Below are 22220 nucleotides of genomic sequence, written 5' to 3'. Positions count from 1 at the left end.
CTCAGAGTGTTATTTTGAGTTTCTATTTTATTCAACTGAATCTATTTTTAGTCTAAATTAGATAATTTTATCTGCCTAATTAAATACTCTTTTAAATCATCTGATTTTTTTTTAGCCATTTTTACTAAAATTTGCTATAATTTTTAGAAATTCCATAATTTTAAAGTTGTAACTTATTGTTCATAATGGGCCATTTATTGATTTTAAAAACAAAATTTAAATCCAATTTCTATATTATACTGAGAAATTAATTGCTTGAATTTCAATTTGAAATCGCTTGGGGAACAATAAAAAGTTAAACTTTATTTACATTTATAAAATTTAGACAATGAAAATTGAGTTGGTAAATTTCCAGCATTGATGCTGAGAAAAATACACATTTCATTATAACAAGAATAAACAAAAGCTATATTTAAAACATTGTATTCACTTCATTACACTTTTATTCTATGCATCTAAATAATTTATTCTATAAATATTTTATTTTCTGCCTTATTTCAACATTAATTAATTTAATGCAACGTTAATTACTAAAATTTAATTATCCATGGTGTAATTATCTTTTAAAAACAATAAAATGGTTGGCTTATAATTTTGTTTTATTTTATTTAATGAATAAAAAAAATGGCACGAGATTTTGAAGTTTTGTAGGGATAGCCTCAAATAGCGTAGCCTGTAACTTCATCGAACTTCCAAGTTACTTTTAAAAAAAGTATTCAATTTAAATTAAGGAAATTGTATATGTAATACAGGAATTTATATGTCATACTGAGCATTAACACTTCGTATCTCATTTTACTTCCTTCTATTTAAAATGCGGTTCATTTTTTCTTGTCGGCCGTGGAAAATCTACCGTATTTCAATTTCCTTTCTTCTTCCAAGTCCTTCTGTATATTTTTAGTACATCTTCGTAGTATTATTATTTTTTTTAAAAAAAACCTTTATTATATTCCATTGCCCTTCTAGATACTTACTGTCTACCGTAGATCAAACAAAGTAAATTTAATAATGGTACCCATCTCGGGCGAGCCTCTTAAAAGAGAATAATCTTTCTTTGAACTTTAACAAATATTAAGTACATTTTTTTTCCCCCTTTTTGCCACAAAGAATGTTTCGTTACTTTCAAGTATTTTTAATTGTCTTGAAAGAAACATTTAGTCTGCATTGGATACTTATTTACTACAATTTAAAATTATTAATTTAATGAAATTGTAGAAACAATAAAAACAGCTGTAAACAATAGTTATAAACTCGTTTCAACTTTTATGTTAGCATTTCAGTCTTAGTGGCAACTAATTTCATAAATATTTGCATTTTATTTTGGTCAGAAAATTCTCTCGTTGATTTCCTCTTGGAAAAAACAAAACTACTTTTGGCTTTGGCCAAACCACTGCCATTAAATACGTAGAGTCGAGACTGTAACTGTATTTTGTGGAATTTTTAGGTAGTTAGTACTTCACTGGAGTTAGGGAATAACCCTCTTTAATCTCTGGATTTGAAGATCTCCAAAAGTGGAAGAAAAATTTTCATTGTTTACGGAGATATTCTTTGACAAAATTTCAATTTTTTTTTTTTTTTTTCACTTTATTTGTAAATTTACAGCTGCAACAATTGTTGCATCAAGTAAATTTGATCTTACTGGTTCAGTTCACTTGTAATGTCATGGTTAGAGCAATCACCCACTGGTCAAACTCTTTCACAATGATTAAATCACAATAGATTTGTAGGCCATTTTCGCTTCAAGCGACGAGGAGGATTGTCGGGAAGGTGAGGAGAGGAGAGTTGTTGGACAAGAGGATTAGGATGGAGAGCTAGGAGGCTGTGAAACTTGTGGTAGCGAGACTTTATTAGGGATGTGAAGGTCAGTGTGTATGGTAAGGTTAGAAATGTAGTATGGAGCATTCAGGATTTTTCTTAAGATTTTAGACTGTAGTGTCTGCAGGCGTTTGGAGTTACGAGGGTTTGGTTGAGCCCCACACTTCTGCTCCGTATGTCCCATATGGGTCTTAACAGTGAATCTTGTAAATTGTCAGTTTGTGATTCAAGTCGAGTTTGGATCTGCGGTCTAGTAGTCTAGTAAGTAGCTTGTAGCTTCTGTTCACGTCTTGTCGTTCTAGTCGAGTATGTGGGTTCCACGTGAGTCTCTTGTCAATGTACAGTCCTAAGTATCATACTACGTCAGCTGGAGGAATCGTTACACCGTTCAGTTGAACTGGTGGACTCGCAGATTTTTGTAAAGTAAACGTAATGTGCACTGATTTTTGTTCATTAATTTTTATTTTCCATTTTCGAAACCAGGTTTCGAGAAGATTTAAATAGAGATGAATATTCTGACTGTCTGGGACCGGAAATTTCAATTTAGATTAATTTATTAGTGAGCGATGTCCTTATTTACACAGAAATCTCTACTGAGTCAAATAAAATCTAAGGATAATATTACTTTTCTTAAATTCTAGATTTAATATTTTGAAATTGAATGAAATCCTACAAATCCTTATTTTGATGGAAGAAAATAGAAAAAAGAGAAAGAGAAAAAAAAATGGCGATAGATAGAAACCAGATAACACAACATTTTGTGATATTACTTTTATTCAATATCATATATTCGCAAGTATTCTGTAGCAGGAAACATATATATACATGTTTCCAAACGTTATACACCCTCTCGCTGGCGACCACTTCACCCGCAAACCACCATTCTACCAAAGTAAATAGGCTTTTTCCTGCCTCCAGTTCGATATAAATCATGTGTATCACGCCCTTTTACACACTTCCTAGTCTATCCACCTCTGGGATTTTTACCCTCTCTAGTTGTAGTTCTTACAATTGGGATATAACATACTGATACTTTGACAATAGGATTGCCAGAGATTTTTAGCTAAGTGTTTGTATGTTATGTTTGTTTATATAAAATGAATTCACGTATGAAACTTGAACAAATTGTGGTCGCCCTTAATGTTAAAGATATTTAGTATCTCAGTCATAGAGACAAAATGTTTGCTTTGGCTACCATCCATAGTCCAATTGTTTTTTGGTCACCTTTTGAGATTGATTCTTTTTTTTATATATATATCTTTATCTTCTTGGGTCTTTTATTTCCTTTATTATTTTCTTTTCTCAATTCAGTAGATTTTTCTTCACTCGCTGGAGGTTTGTTGGTACAGACAGCATTACTCTTCGCAATCGAGGCTCATGTAAGTCAATGTATCTCTGTGGATCTAACTGGAAATAAAATCCAGTATCTACTTCCTTTCTTGGCTATAGAACTATCTCTCTTTTGCCACAGTTCAATCCATAACTCTTTTTTGTTCATTTAATGGAGAGAATAGATTTTTTCCAATTTCTCTCATTATTAGTTCGAATTTTCCAATTTTTGCATTTCATTGAAAATATCCGTTTTGGGGGTTTTGCGAAGTATTAGGCTTTTTGGCAAAAAAAAATCTCTACTTTTCAGATTACCTCATTACTGAATAGATTATTTTATTTTTTTTCAGTTCTTGAAAGATTTTTTAAGGAAATGGCTCTAAAGTTTGATAACTTTGTTCACAAAATACGTATGGCAATTCTCAATTTAAACTAATGGGTAAGCTGTAAGTCACTCCATGTTACAATGCAAACCTCAATAGTTTGCTGGCACCAAAAAGAATAATAATTTATATTGTTTATATAAATAATATGAATTAACTTACCATCAGAGTGAACATCAGTGTTGGGTATGACTTCCTGCTGTATCTAACACCCGCTACACTCCGCGGAACGCCCACCTAATGTACCCGTTGTTGAATGGGAATCCGAAACCGGTCGGAAATAGATAAAAGGTTGCTTGCTATAACGGATAAAATAGTTGGTAAATTCTATTTAAACTGAATATAAGCTATCCACCGCGCATTTGTTACTCGCGACAACTAGGGCAGTTCTCAAATATAAACAACAATCAAATGACATAAAATAGTATTTTGTAAAATTTAGTATTTCTGTAAAGTGTGATATCTTTCGAAACATATAAGTTTGTGCAATGGTACTCCACAACTTTTACAAATATCGCGAGTACGAGGGTCGTTTGAAAAGTCCGTGCAAAGTCAGAGAGATAGCACTACTGGCGCGTATCGAGGTTATGTTTAGTTAGTAGCATCTCTTGGAAGAACACACACCAAGTTTCAGCCAGATCGGTCTATTTCTTTGTGTTTGGCATTCGTTTGAATCGAGGAAGTCGAGTGATTTTCTCACGCTTGACCAAAAACGAAATCGCGTGAAGTGTTGCAAGGACGGTTTGCAGCTGTTCCAGAAGAATCCGCAGGACTTTAAGCGTCGTTTCGTCACTGTGGATGAAACATGGATATATCACTACACTCCTGAGACCAAAGAACAATCTAAACAATGGGTTACCAAGGGGGAATCTGCGCCAAAAAAGGGCGAAGACCGTTCCTTCGGCCGGAAAGATTATGGCGACTGTCTTTTGGGATTCGCAAGGAATAACCCTCATCGACTATCTGGAAAAGGGTAAAACTATTACAGGTGCATATTATTCATCGTTATTGGACCGTTTGAAAACCGAGCTGCAAGAAAAACGCCCACGATTGGCCCACAAAAAAATTCTTTTCCATCATGACAACGCACCAGCTCACACCTCAGCAGTTGTGGTCGCAAAATTAATGGAAATAGTGTTCCAACTCGTTTCACATCCCCCCTATTCTCCAGACTTGGCTCCCTCGGACTACTATTTTTTCCCCAATATGAAGAAATGGCTGACGGGAAAAAGATTTTATTCAAACGAGGAGGTGATTGCAGAAACGAATGGCTATTTTTCAGACTTGGACAAATCCTATTATTCGGAAGGGATCAACAAACTAGAGCAGCGTTGGACGAAGTGTATAAGCCTAAAAGGAGACTATGTTGAAAAATAAAAAAGGTTTACCCCAAAAAATTAAGTAGTTTTTATTTTTGCACGCACTTTTCAAACGACCCTCGTATATCCAGTTTTTTTTTAATCAGAAGAACAGACTCTACATTGTCTGCGAGGATATTTTTTCTTGCCGCCAATAACCTTCATCTCAAAATTCTGAAACAAGTTGGGATGTTGGAATAAGGACGCTGTGGTACGTTAAAACTTTACAAGTCGATAATTTTCATTCATATCTGGTAACACATACTTGATGCTTTTCCCTAGTACCTTGCTAGATATACTTTAGGCATTGGTATCTATTTTTTTTTTTTGTTATTGGTATCTAGCTTTTCGTATTGTTTTGTTATTCATGTTCTTACAACTTAGTCGCAACAGCTCGAACTATATTTTCTCATTAGTTTGAATAAATGCCGCTGTATATATATCATAGGCCTGCATATACTTAAAACCATGTATTCAGTACTCCATTGCATAGTCAAACGGTGAGATTTCCCCCGATCGGTCGTGCGCTGACATTTTGCTAAACGGGAAGATTTTTCCCGAGTGGTCGGCAGTGTGTTAATAAAATTCCCCACAAAGTTTTTGCAAATGCCTTTTATTTTTAATTAAAGTTTAAATAAAATTGTATCAGGTGTCTGTTTTGCTTTATTGTACATTGTAAATTTTCACTTTATTGGGTTTGTCTGCCTGTTCTAATTAACACCAGGTAGATTTAAAGTATGGCAAACATTCCGAATTGGATCTTTACTTCATTTTTATTAGAAAACTATTCGTTTTGTTTTGATAATTATCCTATATCTCCTAAATATCTAAATTGTACTGAATATTACGCTAAAAGCATTTCTATCTTTTAAATGAATTACAATAAAACACCAAAAAGTTTTTGTATTTGTTTCTCTTAATATTGTGTCATTGAAGTTCTCTGCATTTTGTACAAATATCTCTGTTTAAAGATAAATAGGATAGGTAAATATGTAATAGGATCCAGTTAGATAGTAGAAGGTCTTGAAATGCCGGGAGGTGAAAATATTACGGCAGGTCAAGGTCTATTCAATAATATAACCAACTTGCATACCTGTCGCATAACTGTACACATCTTACCTGTTTACATTCCATATTAGTCACCAATGCTCACATTTAAATATATATACAGACATACATGTCTAGCTGAATATTTACTTAGATAAATTATATGGTACAATAATGCTTCTCCAACAATGGTGACTTCTAGAATCGCTCGCCTCTTGTCGCAATAATAATGGATACATTGTATATATCACAACTAACAATACTAGATAGCTTTTAATTAAAACAGAGTCTTTCAGTTAGAGCTTACATATTTCTTCCTTGCTTTAGTTTCAATCTTTATTAAAATAGGAGAAAGTATGTCGTTGAGACAGAAATTAGAAATTGAGGGATTTTTTAGAGGATGGTGTATGATCTAAATGTATTTGTACGCAAAATAGCTCTTGTAACTGTAATTGTTTCAAATGTAATGGAATCATGATTACTTTGATGGGTAATTTGCGACTCTAGCTGTTGCAGTTTACTTTATCTAAAGAATCTTTTTAAAATAAAAATTTGCACGTATATTTATAAAAAATGAGCTTTGTATCGAAAAAAATTCTTAAAACTAATTAATTGTATGGTACGAAAAATTTCAACATTTGAACTTTGCCCTCTTAGAGTGATGCAATCCCTCTGATACGCAGAATGAATGTTTCCTAATGAATGGATCTCAGGAGTAACTTGTTGAACACAAAATGGCTGCGCTACATTAGAGTATTGTTAGTTGTAGAAGAAAGGCTGAAATTTCGGCCTAGATATTACGTTACACTGAGATAAGATTGTCCAAGTTGGTCTAACATTGTTGTTTGTTGCTAAAGGGGACATTGTTTTGTTGTCGGACATATTAGTTCTCCACCATATCGCCATAAGTCCACGCCCACACATAACAACATTGAAGCAGCAGATATCTGCAAGGTCAGTAACGCCTACGTATGGTCTCATGATACTCCTACTGGTAATAGTAAAGTTTTTTGTACTTCTTTTCAGAGAGACTTAAAACTTTCAGAGAAGCTTTGCCCTTTGTGAAGGAAGTTTGAGCTAGTTTTTGGCTTATCGCAACAATGAGAGTGTTACTCAGTTGTATTTAAAAAAAAAAAAACTCTGATAATGTTTTTAAGGAATTCATTTCCAGGTTACTCTCTACAGCGAAATTGCGATGCAATTCCCAACAGTTCCTAAGCGGAGATGCTTTTATATAAATTTGGTGCTTATTGGACATCTAGCGCAGGGCGAGTCCATGCATTCGGACAGATTAGCGATGACCTGGCAAAGAACCTGGTGTTCCTTAAAGGAAATCCTTTCCACAAAGTGGTACATTCTTTTTTAACTTTTAGGTTAGAAGACTTAATACCCCTAGCGCAGGGGTCGGCAACCTATTTTAAGTAGAGAGCCATTTGTCCTTAAATAATTTTAATAATTCTTACCAAGAGCCGCAAGGGTGATAGAGTGTAAACAACTCTGAAGATCATTTGTAATCACTAAGGAACGGATTTTTATGTATTTAAAAATGCCAAATATTTAATTAAAATATGCATTTATTTTCGTCAATTATGTGGAAAATCTGTGATTTTCTTAAAATATTTTCTGGAATATTTAAGTAAAATGGACATTTTTTTTTATGAAAATGGATTTTTTTTGGGGGGGGACAAGTTATAATTATTTATAAAAGAAAAGAACATTTTTACAATTTATAATAATTTATTAGGAACAAAATAATTTGTTTTTACAAGTTATAATGATTTATACAACAAAGAACATTTTTACTATTTATAAAAAGATGTGTTAAATTTTCAATTTTGAAAACTTCACTCTTCGAAATTGTTTGCAACCACGTGAAATTTCAAATGTTGGAACGTAAAGTGACGACGATCTGGGCGTAAGATGGACTTGTAACGACTAAAAGATCATTCAACATCTACAGATGTTATAGGTGCCTTGCTGAAAGAAGTTATCTCGTTGGTTGTAAATGGTACACGATGTTCTGAGGTGACTTCTGTTCCACTGATAATATCAGAAATCTGGCAGATGGTCTCCCACCCTTTGTTCTTGCTCAGTACTTCTACCAGTTTTGATCTTCTTTTTTTAAAAATACCTTTAATAAATGGAGTTTTCATTCGTTTCAATAAAATTAAAATATACATTATATTTTGGGCAGGCTGAAGAGCCACACAATTGGGATAAAAGAGCCGCATGCGGCTCGCGAGCCACGGGTTGCCGACCCCTGCCCTAGCGCATAGGTCGGCAACCTATTTCAGGTAGAGAGCCATTTCTCCTTAAATAATTTTAATAAATCTTACCAAGAGCCGCAAGGACGATAGTGTAAACAACTCTGTAGATCATTTGTAATTGCAAATTATTATTTTATGATATTCAATAACATTTAAATGTTTTATATATTTATTTTCACATATTGCAAAGTAAATAAACGAATAAATAATAACTAAACCTGTGTTTGAATGAAAATGGCGCAGTCCGATATATTACGTACTGTATTTTAATATAATTCTATTCAATTTCGAACCAAATCTCATTTAAAATTCTTTTTGAAAAAATATCTTTAATTTTCATCCGTTTCAATAAAATTAAACTATAAAATATATTTTGGGCAGGCTGAAGAGCCACACAATTTGGATAAAAGAGCCGCATGCGGCTCGCGAACCGCGGGTTGCCGACCCCTGCCCTAGCGTCAACATGAATTGTGGCCACTGGATAAGACTATACTAAAGGCTAATTTTGATTTAATGTGACCTAATGCCTTTATATAAGACAAGGTTAGGCTTAGCAAACAGTGACCCCACTCTGGAAGGGTCCAGCCCCTGTGCAAACTGTGCCTAGAGAAAAGGAATCGCTGTTTTAAGTCATGTCTTATTCGATGCTAATGAGACCTCTTGGAGACGAGAGGAGATAATAAGCAGGCAAAACGACTATCCTGGGCCAGTAAAAACGAGATGATTCCTTAAAATCTTTAAAAACGTTTCCATCACGTTGGTTAAGCTTAAAAGCTATTACAAAAATTAGCATTGTATATAATGTTGTGATGCAAGGCTAAAGTTGTATGCATTTTTTTGTGAAATAATTATTAATTTATTTTTATCTTCAATGAGAATATAATAAAGTTTTATTCTAGTTATGAATAATTCTACTTCATCAATAAATATGTGTAATTACGGTTTTCAATGAACATTGAATGTAAATATCGATATTGTATCAGATCAAAGTGTGTTCTCTTCATGTTTCACAACTTCAAACATCCTTCCGCCTCCGGCAAACTTGTTGAATGCCCTCTTCAGGTTCTTTTAATTGAATTTCAAAAAATTTACTCTCTAAGACCCAGACATTACAATTTTTCCTCTTCAGTTTGAAAAGTTTATCTGGAAAAACATGATGAAGCTTAATCCTTCTGTTATTTTCCTTTTTTCAACAAAACTCGCTCTCTCTAGGAGAGGATCTGATTTCCAATTATATTGGGATTAAGTTTATAATTTAGATTGAGAAAAAAATGCGAAAAGTCAGGTTAATCTCTTTCATTGAATGAAAACAGTGGGAAGGTAACATGTATATATTTACAGCATATTTCTATTGTGTGATTCATTGTTGCCTTCTAAGATCGTCTTTTTCCTTTTGAGTAAAGTACGTCTTGATTCATTTTTTTTATTTTCTGCACCGCTGATTCATAACAACTCCTGGATATGGTGACAACAATAGACCGGGTAGTGAGTTGATCGCTTCGCCGTCCACGGTGCTGTGCAGTCTTTTACTCATAGTTTGCATTCGGATTTCTTTTTTAACTCTTCTTTTTCACTTCACCACTTATCGTTAGCGAGAATGATGTCGTCATGGTTACGTTGAAGGCGGTTCGAGGACCAAATCAAGTTAGATTGTACAAAGAACGATCTTAGATGGTTATATTAACACTGCATTGCCATTGCTCGAACTTAGTCAGTTATTGCCAGTGTGGAGTCATATTGACTCCATGATTTATTTTTATCTTTTTTTTTTATATTGATTTCAATTTTAATAATAAAATTTTGCATTAAAGGATGAGAAAGAATAGGAATTAAGAACGAAAAAACAAATTTTGTCCACAAATCGGATTTAACATTTCACGCAGAAGGAATTAACTTCAACTTAGGATCGCAGTAATTTCAGTATTTTCTAGAACCCTGCTTGACTGCCTTCTGATCAGGGACTTTTTCATTTTTTTAATTACATTCACTATTTTTTCAATTACTGTGCCGCTGTTGACACGGATCGGAAATTACTCAATTCGCTGCAAGTTTTTGCTGCAATTCGGACAGAAAATCAATTCTAGAAAGAGTTTTTTTTTTGTAACTTGATACTTTCTCTGAAAATTATGTAAATTTATCAAATAAGCATTTAGGCAATAATCTGGAGCCAAGATAATACCAGAAAATGTACTTATAGGAGTCGAAATGACTCCGATATATTTACGTGTAAAGCCAGTCTGGAGTGAAAATGACTCTTATGATTCAAGTAAACTAATCTGCAAAAAAGAGACTAAGAATTCCATGGTCTTCAGCTCGTGACTATCAAATGGTGTGAGAATGGGGATAGCATATCTAAAAGCATTTTGGGACAGCTACGAGATGTAGGGAATCAGAGACCATTCCTATTTTTTTTGGAGTTAAATTGACTTCGGATTGGCAATGCAGTGTTAAGGTTATGAGTTCCTAATTTTGACTTTTTTTTTTTTTTTGAAATATTCATATCTTCTCGTTACAAAAAGTTTAATTTTCATCTCTCTGTTGTTCATCCCAATTTTTAATTCATCAGCTCTCATCTCATAATCTTCCTAACAATCCTACTCGACGTTAAAGTAATTTGGTGTTTCAGTAAATTTTAAATTATAAGTGTATATCCAAATTCTTTAAACGTTAAATCAAACAAAAAATTATGTGTGATGTGTGTGTATGTGTAATTAAATTGAATTACCTCCTTTAGAATGGCCGCAGTAAAGTGATGATGTTTTCTACACCATTAATAGCTGAAGTTCCCTTCACTAGGGTGCTGAGGATGTGGTAATGACCCCGGAGATCTCCATCCACGGCACTGGATGTCCTGTAATATGAGAGTAGTCCAGTTACCCTTATTGCCAGGGCAGATTATCTCCATTATGTGTGAAGCGGGGTGTGTGGTATCTTAGTTCTCCATTCTGGACAGGATAGGCTTGTAGAGGGCGGAGATGAAGCAGCGCGATTAGAGATGATAGATGGGAAACGTGGTTGCCTGGTATTAGTGTCACGCATCCTTCCCTTCTTTACCGTCTCGTCACTTTTTTACCCTCCAGAAGAGAAAGATAATGTTCAGAACCACTTCTAGATGGTGTAATGCACTCTAGTAATCTATAATATAAGAAGTGTCTAAGATTATAAATTTTGTTTACAAACACAGCGATATATTAAACTTTAATTAATTTAAATTTTTAAGAGATCGATTTAAATTTCGTAAGGAACAAACGATAATTGAGAACAGTTGTGTTCTGGAGTGGTCTATCAAGGTTGAAACTTTCTTTCAACTGGTATTAGCGATCTAAACTTTATTTAGGAACTTGAGAAATAAAAAATAAACAAATAATAAAAAATTATACAGACGCTTGTTTTTTAAAAGATATTTCAAAGTTTTTTATAATGTGAATCATTGGGATATTGTCAGATCTTTTGTGGCTCACTAGCGCCTTGAATAATCCACTGATTCTGCAGCACCCCGGTGAAGGAACCGTTATTCGAGAGAACGAGGAACCGGTAGTTAAAGATAACCAATACGAGGTGTGGCTATTAAATAACGAGACTGATGCTGTAAAACATTTTATTTTAAATTTATACATACTTAGTTATTATCACCTTCAATATAAACCACTCCCCTATCCCTTACAACGCTCCATGCGAATTTACCATTGTTCGAAACAGTGCTGGAAGTCTTTTTCTGTGAGCTCCTGCATGACGCGTGCCGCTTTTTCTTTCACAGCTTCAACGGACTGTGAAATCGTGTTCCTTTTAATGCAGATTTGACTTTGGGGAAACAGGTAAAAGTTACTTGGGGCCAGGTCAGGCGAATATGGAGGATGGCCTAAAACTGGGATGTTGTACTTGGCTAGAAACGTCTTGACCAGACAATGCATTGTGAGCCGGCGCGTTGTCTTGATGGAGAACCCCGTGACTTGTTATTTACACAAATCGGGTCCGTTTTTTCCTTACTCTTTCACGGAGTTGAGCAAGCACCTCACCGGTAGCAATGTTGATTAATTATAATCGATATTTATATCCGTTTTGGATATAATCGATATTTTCGTATATAATCCCTTCTTCCGAGTATTTTCTGAAGAAGAGTTATAGTTCTCCTCGAGACTTAAGCTGACTTCTCCATCTTTTCCAATCTTGAGTATCTGATTCTTTGAGACTGCATCCGGCCCTGGTCACCCTGATTTCTTCTTCTCACCTAGTTCTATGTCTTTCCATTTTTTCATCTTCCTTCAATCTTTCAATCAAAATCTGCCTTGGGTATTCGGTACTCATCCATTGTGTAAGTATGTGCCCAAACCGTTTCTATTGCATTAAGGATGTTGCCAATTATCTGTGGCTTATTGCTCATGATCAAGTTCCTTTCTTTATCTCGTCTGGATTTCCCTGACGATCTTCCTCTTTCATTATTAAGATTCCAGGTTTCTGCGCCCTCCGGTACCATACTTTCAAAAAGGTTGCTGGTATATAAGGACGCTCATTCAAATATTTCTACTTCAGAGCACAATGTATTGAACTATTACTCTTCTACCTTCCCTTATTTTTTAGAGAGGAATCTAGGTAGAAATATTCCCTCCAGAGTCTGGACTCTCTCTATCTAGACTCTCGAAGGAAGCCTCAGTAAGAGCGGAATTGTAGGGTTGATCTCTTCCTAATGCCAAAACAATCGTTCTCCCAATGTACTCTGGGAAGATTAGGAGATATCCTAATAAGACACAAGACTCTCCAGAGAAGTCTTGGAAAAAGAAGGAATTATCACTTAAGGATCGCTATTCTCTAATAATGTTAACACTTTTCTCGCCAACAGTTCCGGACGATATACTTCCTTCCCGTCAACTAATAGCTGCCCCAGACTGCTCTACAGGCAAAGTTCTATGAAAAGCTGAGAACTGCCATTCAGGATAACTTTTCTCCGCTTCAAACTTACGCTTTTCCCAGATGGCTCTCTTGTCCACTTCTTAAGTGATCCAAATCTTTGTTGTGTACTTTATTTTTTTTATCAGCTTACATGTAGATTGAGAAATAGTATAATTGTTGCTATTTTTTTTCAGGTGAGCTGCTTCTTTTGGACAAGAAGGTTCAGGGAGAAGGTACTTAATGCTCCTAGCTTTGGTATTTCGATATAATTAATTAAGTTTTACTATTTCCCCATAGACTCCACAGACAAATGAACACTCAAACAGCCAGACCAAATATTAAAAGCTTGTTCATACTAAAGAGACATTCAATCGTGTATTTTCGGTGTAAACTAAAATCGAAGATCTGAACGATTATAATACTTCCTCTTTCGAAGAGAAAGAGGTAAACTTCTAAAAGTAATTGCCCAGAGTTTATTTCTTGGGATTGGACAGAATAAGATCAAGTAGGACACCTCATTGAAGATAGACCAAGGTCTGAGGATAAATCGCCATCATTTGGAGTTTTCTCTACAGGACGTAAATCAAAGTAATGGCTGGGACAATCAAGTTAAAGCTCTACTTTCAGACTGGCCATTTACAAATACACAGATGGAAACAATGAAATAGTTGGTGATATTAGATACTCTAAATTGCTGCTATTTTTGTTTCATTTTCATTTTCAACTAGCAATAAAAATGCAAAAGCTGCTTGTCTATAATTACACATTAACCACTTTTAGGTGTTACCAATAACCAAAACCACAAACAGACAAAAGAAACAACTCAAATAAATAAAACGCTAAAGACAACTCAATTAAGAGAATTAGAAGCCGATAGGTTGAGTTCCACCTGTCCAGTTGTTACTATCTAAACAGCGATCTTGTATTATCTGTCCACAGCTTTGTTCTATTATCTTTGCTCGACCTGAATGTTGTAACAGCTTTCAATTTGAACATTACATTACAATTTGAATTAGACAGTAACTTATAAATTTTTTTTTTTTTTTTAATTTATTTTGTAATTTACAATCTGTATACATTGATCCAATCAGTAAATATGGAGAGAGTGATGAACTGTTGCGGGAGAAGAGCAGGAGGAGAGAAACTACCCAGCGGTAGCACTCTCTATAGGAGAGAGGGGAATGTGAGGAGGAGATAGGAGAGATAGGAGAATAGTGATTTAGGTCCTCAGCCTACAAGGAAGTCGCGGGGCCACTGGCAATTCAGTCGGCGAGGAGTATTAGGAATGTCAGAGGAAGCGAGAGATAGTACAAAAGGATTAGAGCTAGTCGAGAGAGTAGTATGGAATTTTTGATATTTAGTCTTGGCGAGTTGGTCTATGAAGGGAATGTTGAGGTCGTTGTGAAGAGTAAGGTTAGTCACCGTAGAAAGGTGCGTCAACTATCTTGTAGGTTTGGCTGAACCCCACAGCTCTAGTCCGTAAGTCCACATGGGTTTGAGGACATTGTTGTATGTTAAACGATTGAGTTCTAAGGGCAATTTGGAGCGTCGTCCAAGTAGTCCGTAAAGAAGTTTCGCACGTTTTGTCATTGCTTGTCTTTTAAGTGTAGTGTTGTGGGTTCCACGTTAGTCTTTTGTCTATGTAGAGCCCAAGGTAGCGCACCAGATCTGTACAAGGAAGAGGATTGCTGTTGAAGGAGGACAGGTTGGCAGGAGGAGCCCCGCCGGAGAGTAAACGTGGCATGCTGGCATTTCTGTGGGTTCATTTTAATACGCCACTTCTTGGCCCAGGATTCTATTTTATGTAAATGTGTCTGAAACTTGTATGAAGCTGATAAAGGAATAAGTTGATTTTTTGTTTGGTTTTGGGTTAATTATAAAACCCGCTTATTGGGTAAATAGAGAGCTAAATTTACTGTTGCTTCTTTAGATGCCTTCATGTGTACATTATGTAGAGTGTGATAGATCTAAGGAGTTTATTGCAAAAGACTAGTTGGGAGCTAAAATTGGCAAACTGGGGTTTGCGAGGGAATTGATCAAATATGCGAATGTTGGACAGGAAATAATTAATTCTTATGATAACTCAAAACAAGTTATTGTACTGCGAAGAATTTGTTTATATAAATTAATAATTACAAAAAATTTTAAGCTTTTTGCAAATTTCAGTCATAATTTTGCATTTGTTTTATTGCCAAGCTCTCGACTTAAGGCACCAGGTCGAATACTGACAACTATAAATAATAGTGTACAAAAATTATTTAAACTTATGCATAAAAATAATTTATTTATTTATTTATTTTAACTTAAAATCAACAAATCAATGTACATTTTGTGAATTGTTTCTGTGGGTTTTAGTTAAGATGTTGGTGAAACATTTATCACTAGGTTATAAATAACTTACTAGCTGTACGGAGCTGCTACAAGATTGTTAAGTTGCACATCCCAGGGATGTAGGGTATGTTGAAATCTTTATGCCCTGATTGAGGATTTACACGAACAGTCACTATTCTCACATTAAATTTTAACTCAATGTGGTTCTGCAGTAACTCCTCGCCTCTTAATAACGAATTTACTGTCTTGTGAGCATTGTTCCTAACTTTGGCTGGTTAAACTTTAATGTCTAAAATTGATCACCATTAAGTTAGCACCTACGTTCTATGTTAAGAAAAACTAAGCAGAACTTCTATCTTCATAGAAAAAGTTTTTCATTAGCGAATAATTAATTGCAACTAATTGCAGTAAGGGAGAAAATTGAATAAGTGGTTCAAAACCTTTTTTTATTTTATTTCCTTAAATCTCTTATTTCTTAGACAATTAAACTGTTCTTGTGCGCAGTCTGCGAACTGCAGCACCACATCGTCACCAACCTTATCTATCAAAAATGTCCACTCACTTCCAGACCTGCGCATTCTATCTCCATCTCCTCTCAATCATGCTTTTCGAATAGTCTTGTATCTCGTCAAGCGTATTTACCTCCAATTTGTTCTTTCTCACTTAAACCGTCTGGAGTATTTGTTCTGCAAATCTCCTGTAAATCGCTCCCTTCTTGTTCATACTAAATTGCCCCTGCACAAGTTTAATAGTTTATTTTAATGAATACTATTCTTAGATTGCAATTAATTTATAGGATCATCAAAAAATTTCAATATTTTGTGAAGTTCTTAACGAAAAACTTAGCCTCTATTTATTATTGTGCAATAGTTAATTCAAACATGCGAACTCTTTAAGGAGTATTTCTGCTATTTCTCTTATCGTTCATCGTTCCTGGCTCATTGTATGGGCGGCCTCATGAGGCTCCTGCTTTAAAAAAAAACCTGTACTTCTATCAAAAGTACGACATTTCGCTTGAATTATCTCAAGTCCCCCTAAACAACGTTGGCCCAAAGAATCTTTTCTTCGGAACACTTTTATTAATTCCCAAGCATTGGAATTGATTTTGCTTAATTAAGATTGCCAATTGGACAGTATTTTAGTTCTTCTTTTCTAGCCAGACCCAGTTTTTTTTTGGGGGGGGCTTCCTAGACATAAGATGGACTACCAAGTGTCCATAACTACCAAGATCCCTAGATATTTAAAATAACTTCCTAGAAAAATGGAGTGATTTCCTGGTTCTCTTGTGGATTTCTGGAGCATTTCATTAAAGCATTCTTATTATCGTGTATTCGGAGGCCTCATGATTTTAATGCTTAAACCAAATTCCTGGCTACAACATGGACAGCATCCTCATAAGCCATGTGCTGGCGTAAGCCTTCCTATATGTAACAGTGCCATTTTGCTCCCTAGATGCTCCTGCGGCTGTGATGAAGAAGATTAATGAGAGTCACCTCGTTCGTGATTATATTCACTTTATATAACCCTTCCTCCTGAAGTAGGTCAGAAAGAACGGAAAACTCTGTTGAAAAGTGGAACGCCATCCTCCACACCTGTTGTAATGGAGAAGAGTATTAGTTGGCAGTTCCATAATAGAACCGTCATTTTTTTTCTGCCTCCTCCTCCTCCTTCTCCTTGCTTCCTGGAGGCGGCCAACTAACGCGCCTTTTTTTTAAAAGTAAATAAAGGAGAAACCAAATTGCTCGGCCCTTTCTTACCAGCTGTTCCCTTTCCCTCCAGAGATAATAAAAACGGGCCCCGGTCTGTTGGGCAAACAAGTTGGGAAAGATGTTTTATTTTCTTATTTCCACTTAAGTCTTTTATCTTTAATACAATTTCATTGGACCTTCTTTGTTTGTTCAACCTTGCTGAAATTGTTATAACACCTTCTTATTTTCTTTTAAAATATGTTTTTAATTTTTAAAGTGGTATAATGTTTGAACTAAGCCTTTTATTTACAAAATTTAATCTGCAAATTTTATTCATAAAGAATTTTTAGCCTATAATTAAATATTTTAAAGTAGGCTTCACACTTGAAGTACGTTTAGGAAAAGAGCCTTGATTTCCTAGGCTAAACTCTTAAATTTTTTAGTTCAGTCTCTACCTAATCCAATCTTTATCCTTTCTTAAGATTGTTTTTATTGGTTTCATTTTGTTGATAAATTTTGGGAACATATTGATTGGGTTACTTCAAATCAATATAATTTTTTGGAGCAAAAATCCAGTTCCAGTCTTGTTAGAGCATTCAATTTAGACCATGATGTATTTCAGAGATAGTGAATCAATAACAATAAGATCTCATGTAATTTACATGTAATTATCATAGAATGTAATTAAATGTCAGTAATATTGTACATAACTGTTTATAGCTAACCATTATTATTTATCACTCAGCAAAAATGCTTTTACTTTACATAAATTGAACTAATAGTTTTACAGACAAAAATAGTTTTCCTTGATTTGAGAATTTATTAAATTGTGAAAATACAAAGTAGAGTTAACGTTGGGGGCATATCTGACAAGAAATCATTGAATTATCCAGCATTTCGAATTCAGCAATTTATCAGTTCCTTGCGTAGGAAATATATAGAATTACGTTATAATTTTAGTAAGAAATAGAAATGTGAGTATTCACGTTACTCTACTATATATTTAGTAAAATGAATTTAAGATAAAGACAGACCGTACTTAGACTGATCTAATGGAACCTTGCTGACGATAAGGTAGGTACCATTAGCTGAACTAATAGTATGGGGAATCCATTGTGGTGCCACTGAACCAACTTAAATTGTGGTCGTAGGAATTGACTGAAAGGCAAGCCTAACTAGGTTTGTTGATTCAGCCTTTTATTTGCGTTTCTCAAATAGCTTAAAGTAGTTGCTGCTTTTTGGCGCTGTACCGTTAGTTACATCACTTTAGTTTGTAGTGGTTTGGGAAGAATTGTAGCTTGGTATTTGGTATTGTTGGGTACTGTAGGCAATAAAATAAAATACAAATTAATAAAAAGCATGTTAAAATGGGATATACGACAAGTTTCTGCAATAGCTGAACTTTTGTATCAACTTCCGTAAATTAGTCAGGCAAATTTAATCAAAAGGCATGCCTCTGTCAGAGTAAAATAAGACTTTCGATGCTGGTTTCCTGTCTCAGTATACACCTGGAAAAGGTGGTACAACCTCGCCTTGAGATACTGACTTGTCTGGCCTATATATAATATATTTGACAATATATTTTTCGAAACGTTGGCAAAGAGACGAGTTGTTTTATTTGACCGATTCCTCGCAAATCTTCCATCCTAAGTTTATATGTATAACCTTAAAAAAACAATTAAATGAACCAATCCAAATCACAATCTGGATCCTATTTGCCAACTCAGAAACATCCAGTTTTTGGGATGTACGCAAAAATAAAGCTAAAAATAACTCATTGATCATTGTTAATTCGCAGCTTCATCTCCAGTTTATTTATCATATTTTTCTTATATAAAATTCAACGAGTAGATAAAAGTGAAATATCTTTTTAAAATAATAATAACTAACAATATTTTTGAGGGAATTGGTTTGCTTGTGTGAGTTAGTGTTCTGTACTCCTTCGCGAAGTTCCCGGATTCGAATCATGTCTGTCTTTAGGTTTTTTATTTTTTACTAGAAGCCACTTAAAGATCCCTGTTCGGTGTTAGGTCTGTAGCGAGAGAACGCAGACCGGAAAGGCTTGCCCAGTTGACTACTCGTTATTCACGATTAGTCAAAGATCTGGAATCCTGCTTGAAGACCAGAATTTCCTAACAGTGAGCAAGCATGATGCTTAAATCAATTGTTAGTGCTTAAAAGCCGTAGTAAAAAAGAAGAAGAAAAAGGACAAAATAAAGGGCTAAACTGGTCAAAAAGGTTTCTAAAAGGGGTATTAAACTTGCCTTCACTAGTCCCTCACTTTGTTTTATTATTCATGAAAGGGCATGAAGGGCGTCACACAGTCTGCAGGGAGTTTAATTTCTGTCTGTAAGCTATTTCCTTCACTATTAGTAATAAAGTGAAAAAAAGGGGCCGAGCGTGACCCCGATCTTCTTCAGCTACTAGCGACAGTAGGGGGTGTCGGAGCTGACTCTGAAGAACTAGGAGAAGTAGAAGGAATACTTCTTCTTCTTCAGAGCCTACTTCACGACACTTGCCCCAAACCACATTTCAGGACTCCACCGACTCATAAAGATCTCTCTTTCCACATTTTATTCCCTAGTATTTTTGTCACTCACACCCCCTGCCAGAGGGTGTAATGTCTTAAGAACGGGGGGGGGCTAGTTACAAACTGCCTCTCCTTTTATTACTAAGAACTACCTAGCATAACGTCTCCCTCATCTAAACCTATTATTTTCTGGATCTTAAGAAAATTTATGGCCCCTATATATTAAATACATTGTACAACTTATATATTATAACCTCTTATATTATTTTATTAAAATTTAATAATAAATAATTTTGAAACTAGCGCAGTACGTAGTTATATATCGTAGCCAATGAAAGCCTCAAGAGGAGCGATTATATTTCTAAGTTGAAAATAGAGGCGGGTGAATTGGCTTTGTTTATATTTTGATTTGATTTTAATGCTTTACTTTTGTAAATTTATATCTGCTTGTTGCGTCATTGCAATAAATGCGAATTAATAAAGGACCCTACGCAATCCAAAGCCCCCTTTAGGGCCAAATATCTATCCCAAAGAATAATAATTACTGCAAAAGTCCAAGCCTAGGACGTGTATCCAATTCTAGGCTTCAGCCATCTAAGATTCATTCCTTTCTCAACTAAACGAACTAATAACTTCAAGGGAAACCAGCCTAATTTAGACCTAGAGCTTCTATTTCTTCCCCTTTCCAAACAAAATGCTACTTAAGGCAATTTTGGGGGATAGAGATGGGATTAACTTACTTTTAAAAGATCATTTTCACTACGTTGATGATTTAGACCGAGAATTATGCTGATATGAAACTTTAGCCTATCCCCACCATTTCCCCAAAATTTGCTCTTAATAACATTTTTTCTGCGGAAAATGTATCCAATAAAAGCAAACAGTACGCCTTATTTAAAGAAAATAGTTTCAAATTTTCTGGAAAAAATACTGAAGAAAATCGATTTCCGGTTGGTTGGTTTCGCTTCCTCCCCAAGATGGCTTCGAGTCAAAAGATCAGTTTGGAATTCTCCGAGATTTTTTTTGAGTTATGCTGACCTCGATACCAATAAGACCAATTGATAAAAATAACTTTTGAGACTCAGGTGCTTTGAATAGATATTTCTAGTGTATGGTTCAGATTGACAATTCTGGTCGATTATAAGGAAAACCTATTTACAAACCTCAAAACTTATAAACCACCATTTGTAATTACTTTTGGACTTCTATTAAATGTTAGCAAATTTATGTCCTCATCTTTACATAAAACTCTATTGAAATGTTTCTGGCTTAAATTTTCTCTGGGAAATAAGACAAATATAATCTTTTAGTCCAAAGAAATCCAACTTCTTGTAGGATTTTGATTTAGTAATGGGTAACTTTTGTTAGCACGTATTTATTGTATGTCTTAAGTTTCCTGTTTGGGTTTCCATTCTCATGGATTTAAGTTTAGAACGGAAGTTACTCTGCAACAACCCTGGGAACTTTAACTTTCCTACTTCAATACAGAACATCTACTGTTAATTTAGTTACTACTTCTTTAAATGTATTACTTGAAAACTTTTTTTGGCCACTTATTGTTATTAATATTGTGATGAAGAGGCTCACGATAAATTTTCAATTTTTAATTTAACAATAGAGCTGATACGATTTTGGGTTGTACCCTTCTGTAATAATTGTAATTAGCTACTCCCTCCCGTCTGGCAGGCCTTTTTTTGGGAAATATATTTTGCGAAATTAAATCTTTAGGATAGGACTCCAATTTCATTCCAAACAATAAACAGCATTATTGTATACAAATTCCCATCTCTTTTATAACCTAAAGCAGCGTTTCCCAACCTTTTTTGGCTCGCGTACCACTAGTTAGTACAATCATGCTAAATTGTACCACTTCTTAAAAATGATGGTATTTCGTGAAATTTGTTATTCCAAGTATGTTATTTTATTATTATTATCTTTATTTGTGTATAGAGATACAATGTAACTGTGACAAAGGAGTTCAAGTTCATGTTCACTTTATAAACTTCGTAAAGTGTAAGATCTTAGTTTTAAAACTTTTTTAAAATAATTAAATATTGCGTACATATTTTTCTCTTCTAAATTATTAATTAATTTACAAAGTTCTTCTTTAGGATTATTATATTTGCGCCCAAATCTTCTAAATTAGTATCTTTTAAGCATTCAACTACCTGTAAGTACCAATTAAATTTAATGTTGCTTGGATAGAGCTTACTCATTACAAGCAGTCTTTTTAAGCAGATTTTTACATAGTTATCATTTAAGTTCTGTCACATGATAATTCTATTAAATTTTCTTTATCTTTTATCGTTAATGATGTAGCTTTTCCTAAATTTTCTTTATAGAAGGGGTTTGAAATCCGATTATGATGTGTGTGTTCGGGTTTTGAAAAATACTCCATGAAAGACAATTTTAATCCTGTTAAATGCGCTATTATTATTTTCTCGTACATCTTGAGACAGACTTATTTTATTCCTGTACATGTTAACAACTTGACTGTACAATATTAATAGTTAAAAATAATTTTTATCTATTGTAGGAAAAAACGTGTCTATTATTTTTTTTATTTCATTTTTTATGTCCGCCAT

The 22220-nt window shown here is 34.4% G+C and overlaps 1 protein-coding gene across 2 annotated transcripts in view; it reads left to right on the top strand.

The window, feature by feature from the left end:
• The window catches only part of LOC141461489 (uncharacterized), a 379234-nt gene that overhangs the window by 273739 nt on the left and 83275 nt on the right, over positions 1-22220 (top strand). The window contains exon 2 of one of the 2 annotated variants that reach the window (XM_074142646.1): positions 13281-13319. The exons of the other annotated variant lie outside the window; for it this stretch is intronic. Coding sequence (XP_073998747.1) covers positions 13281-13319 — 39 coding nt within the window. The remainder of the gene's footprint in view (positions 1-13280; positions 13320-22220) is intronic. 2 annotated transcript variants of the gene reach the window in all.

The sequence above is a fragment of the Rhodnius prolixus genome, unplaced genomic scaffold, assembly GCF_049639745.1.
Source record: "Rhodnius prolixus isolate KJV_2025 unplaced genomic scaffold, Rpr scaffold_6, whole genome shotgun sequence".
In the NCBI taxonomy this organism is placed as follows: Eukaryota; Metazoa; Arthropoda; class Insecta; order Hemiptera; family Reduviidae; genus Rhodnius; species Rhodnius prolixus.
This window is presented reverse-complemented; position numbering and strand designations above follow the sequence as displayed.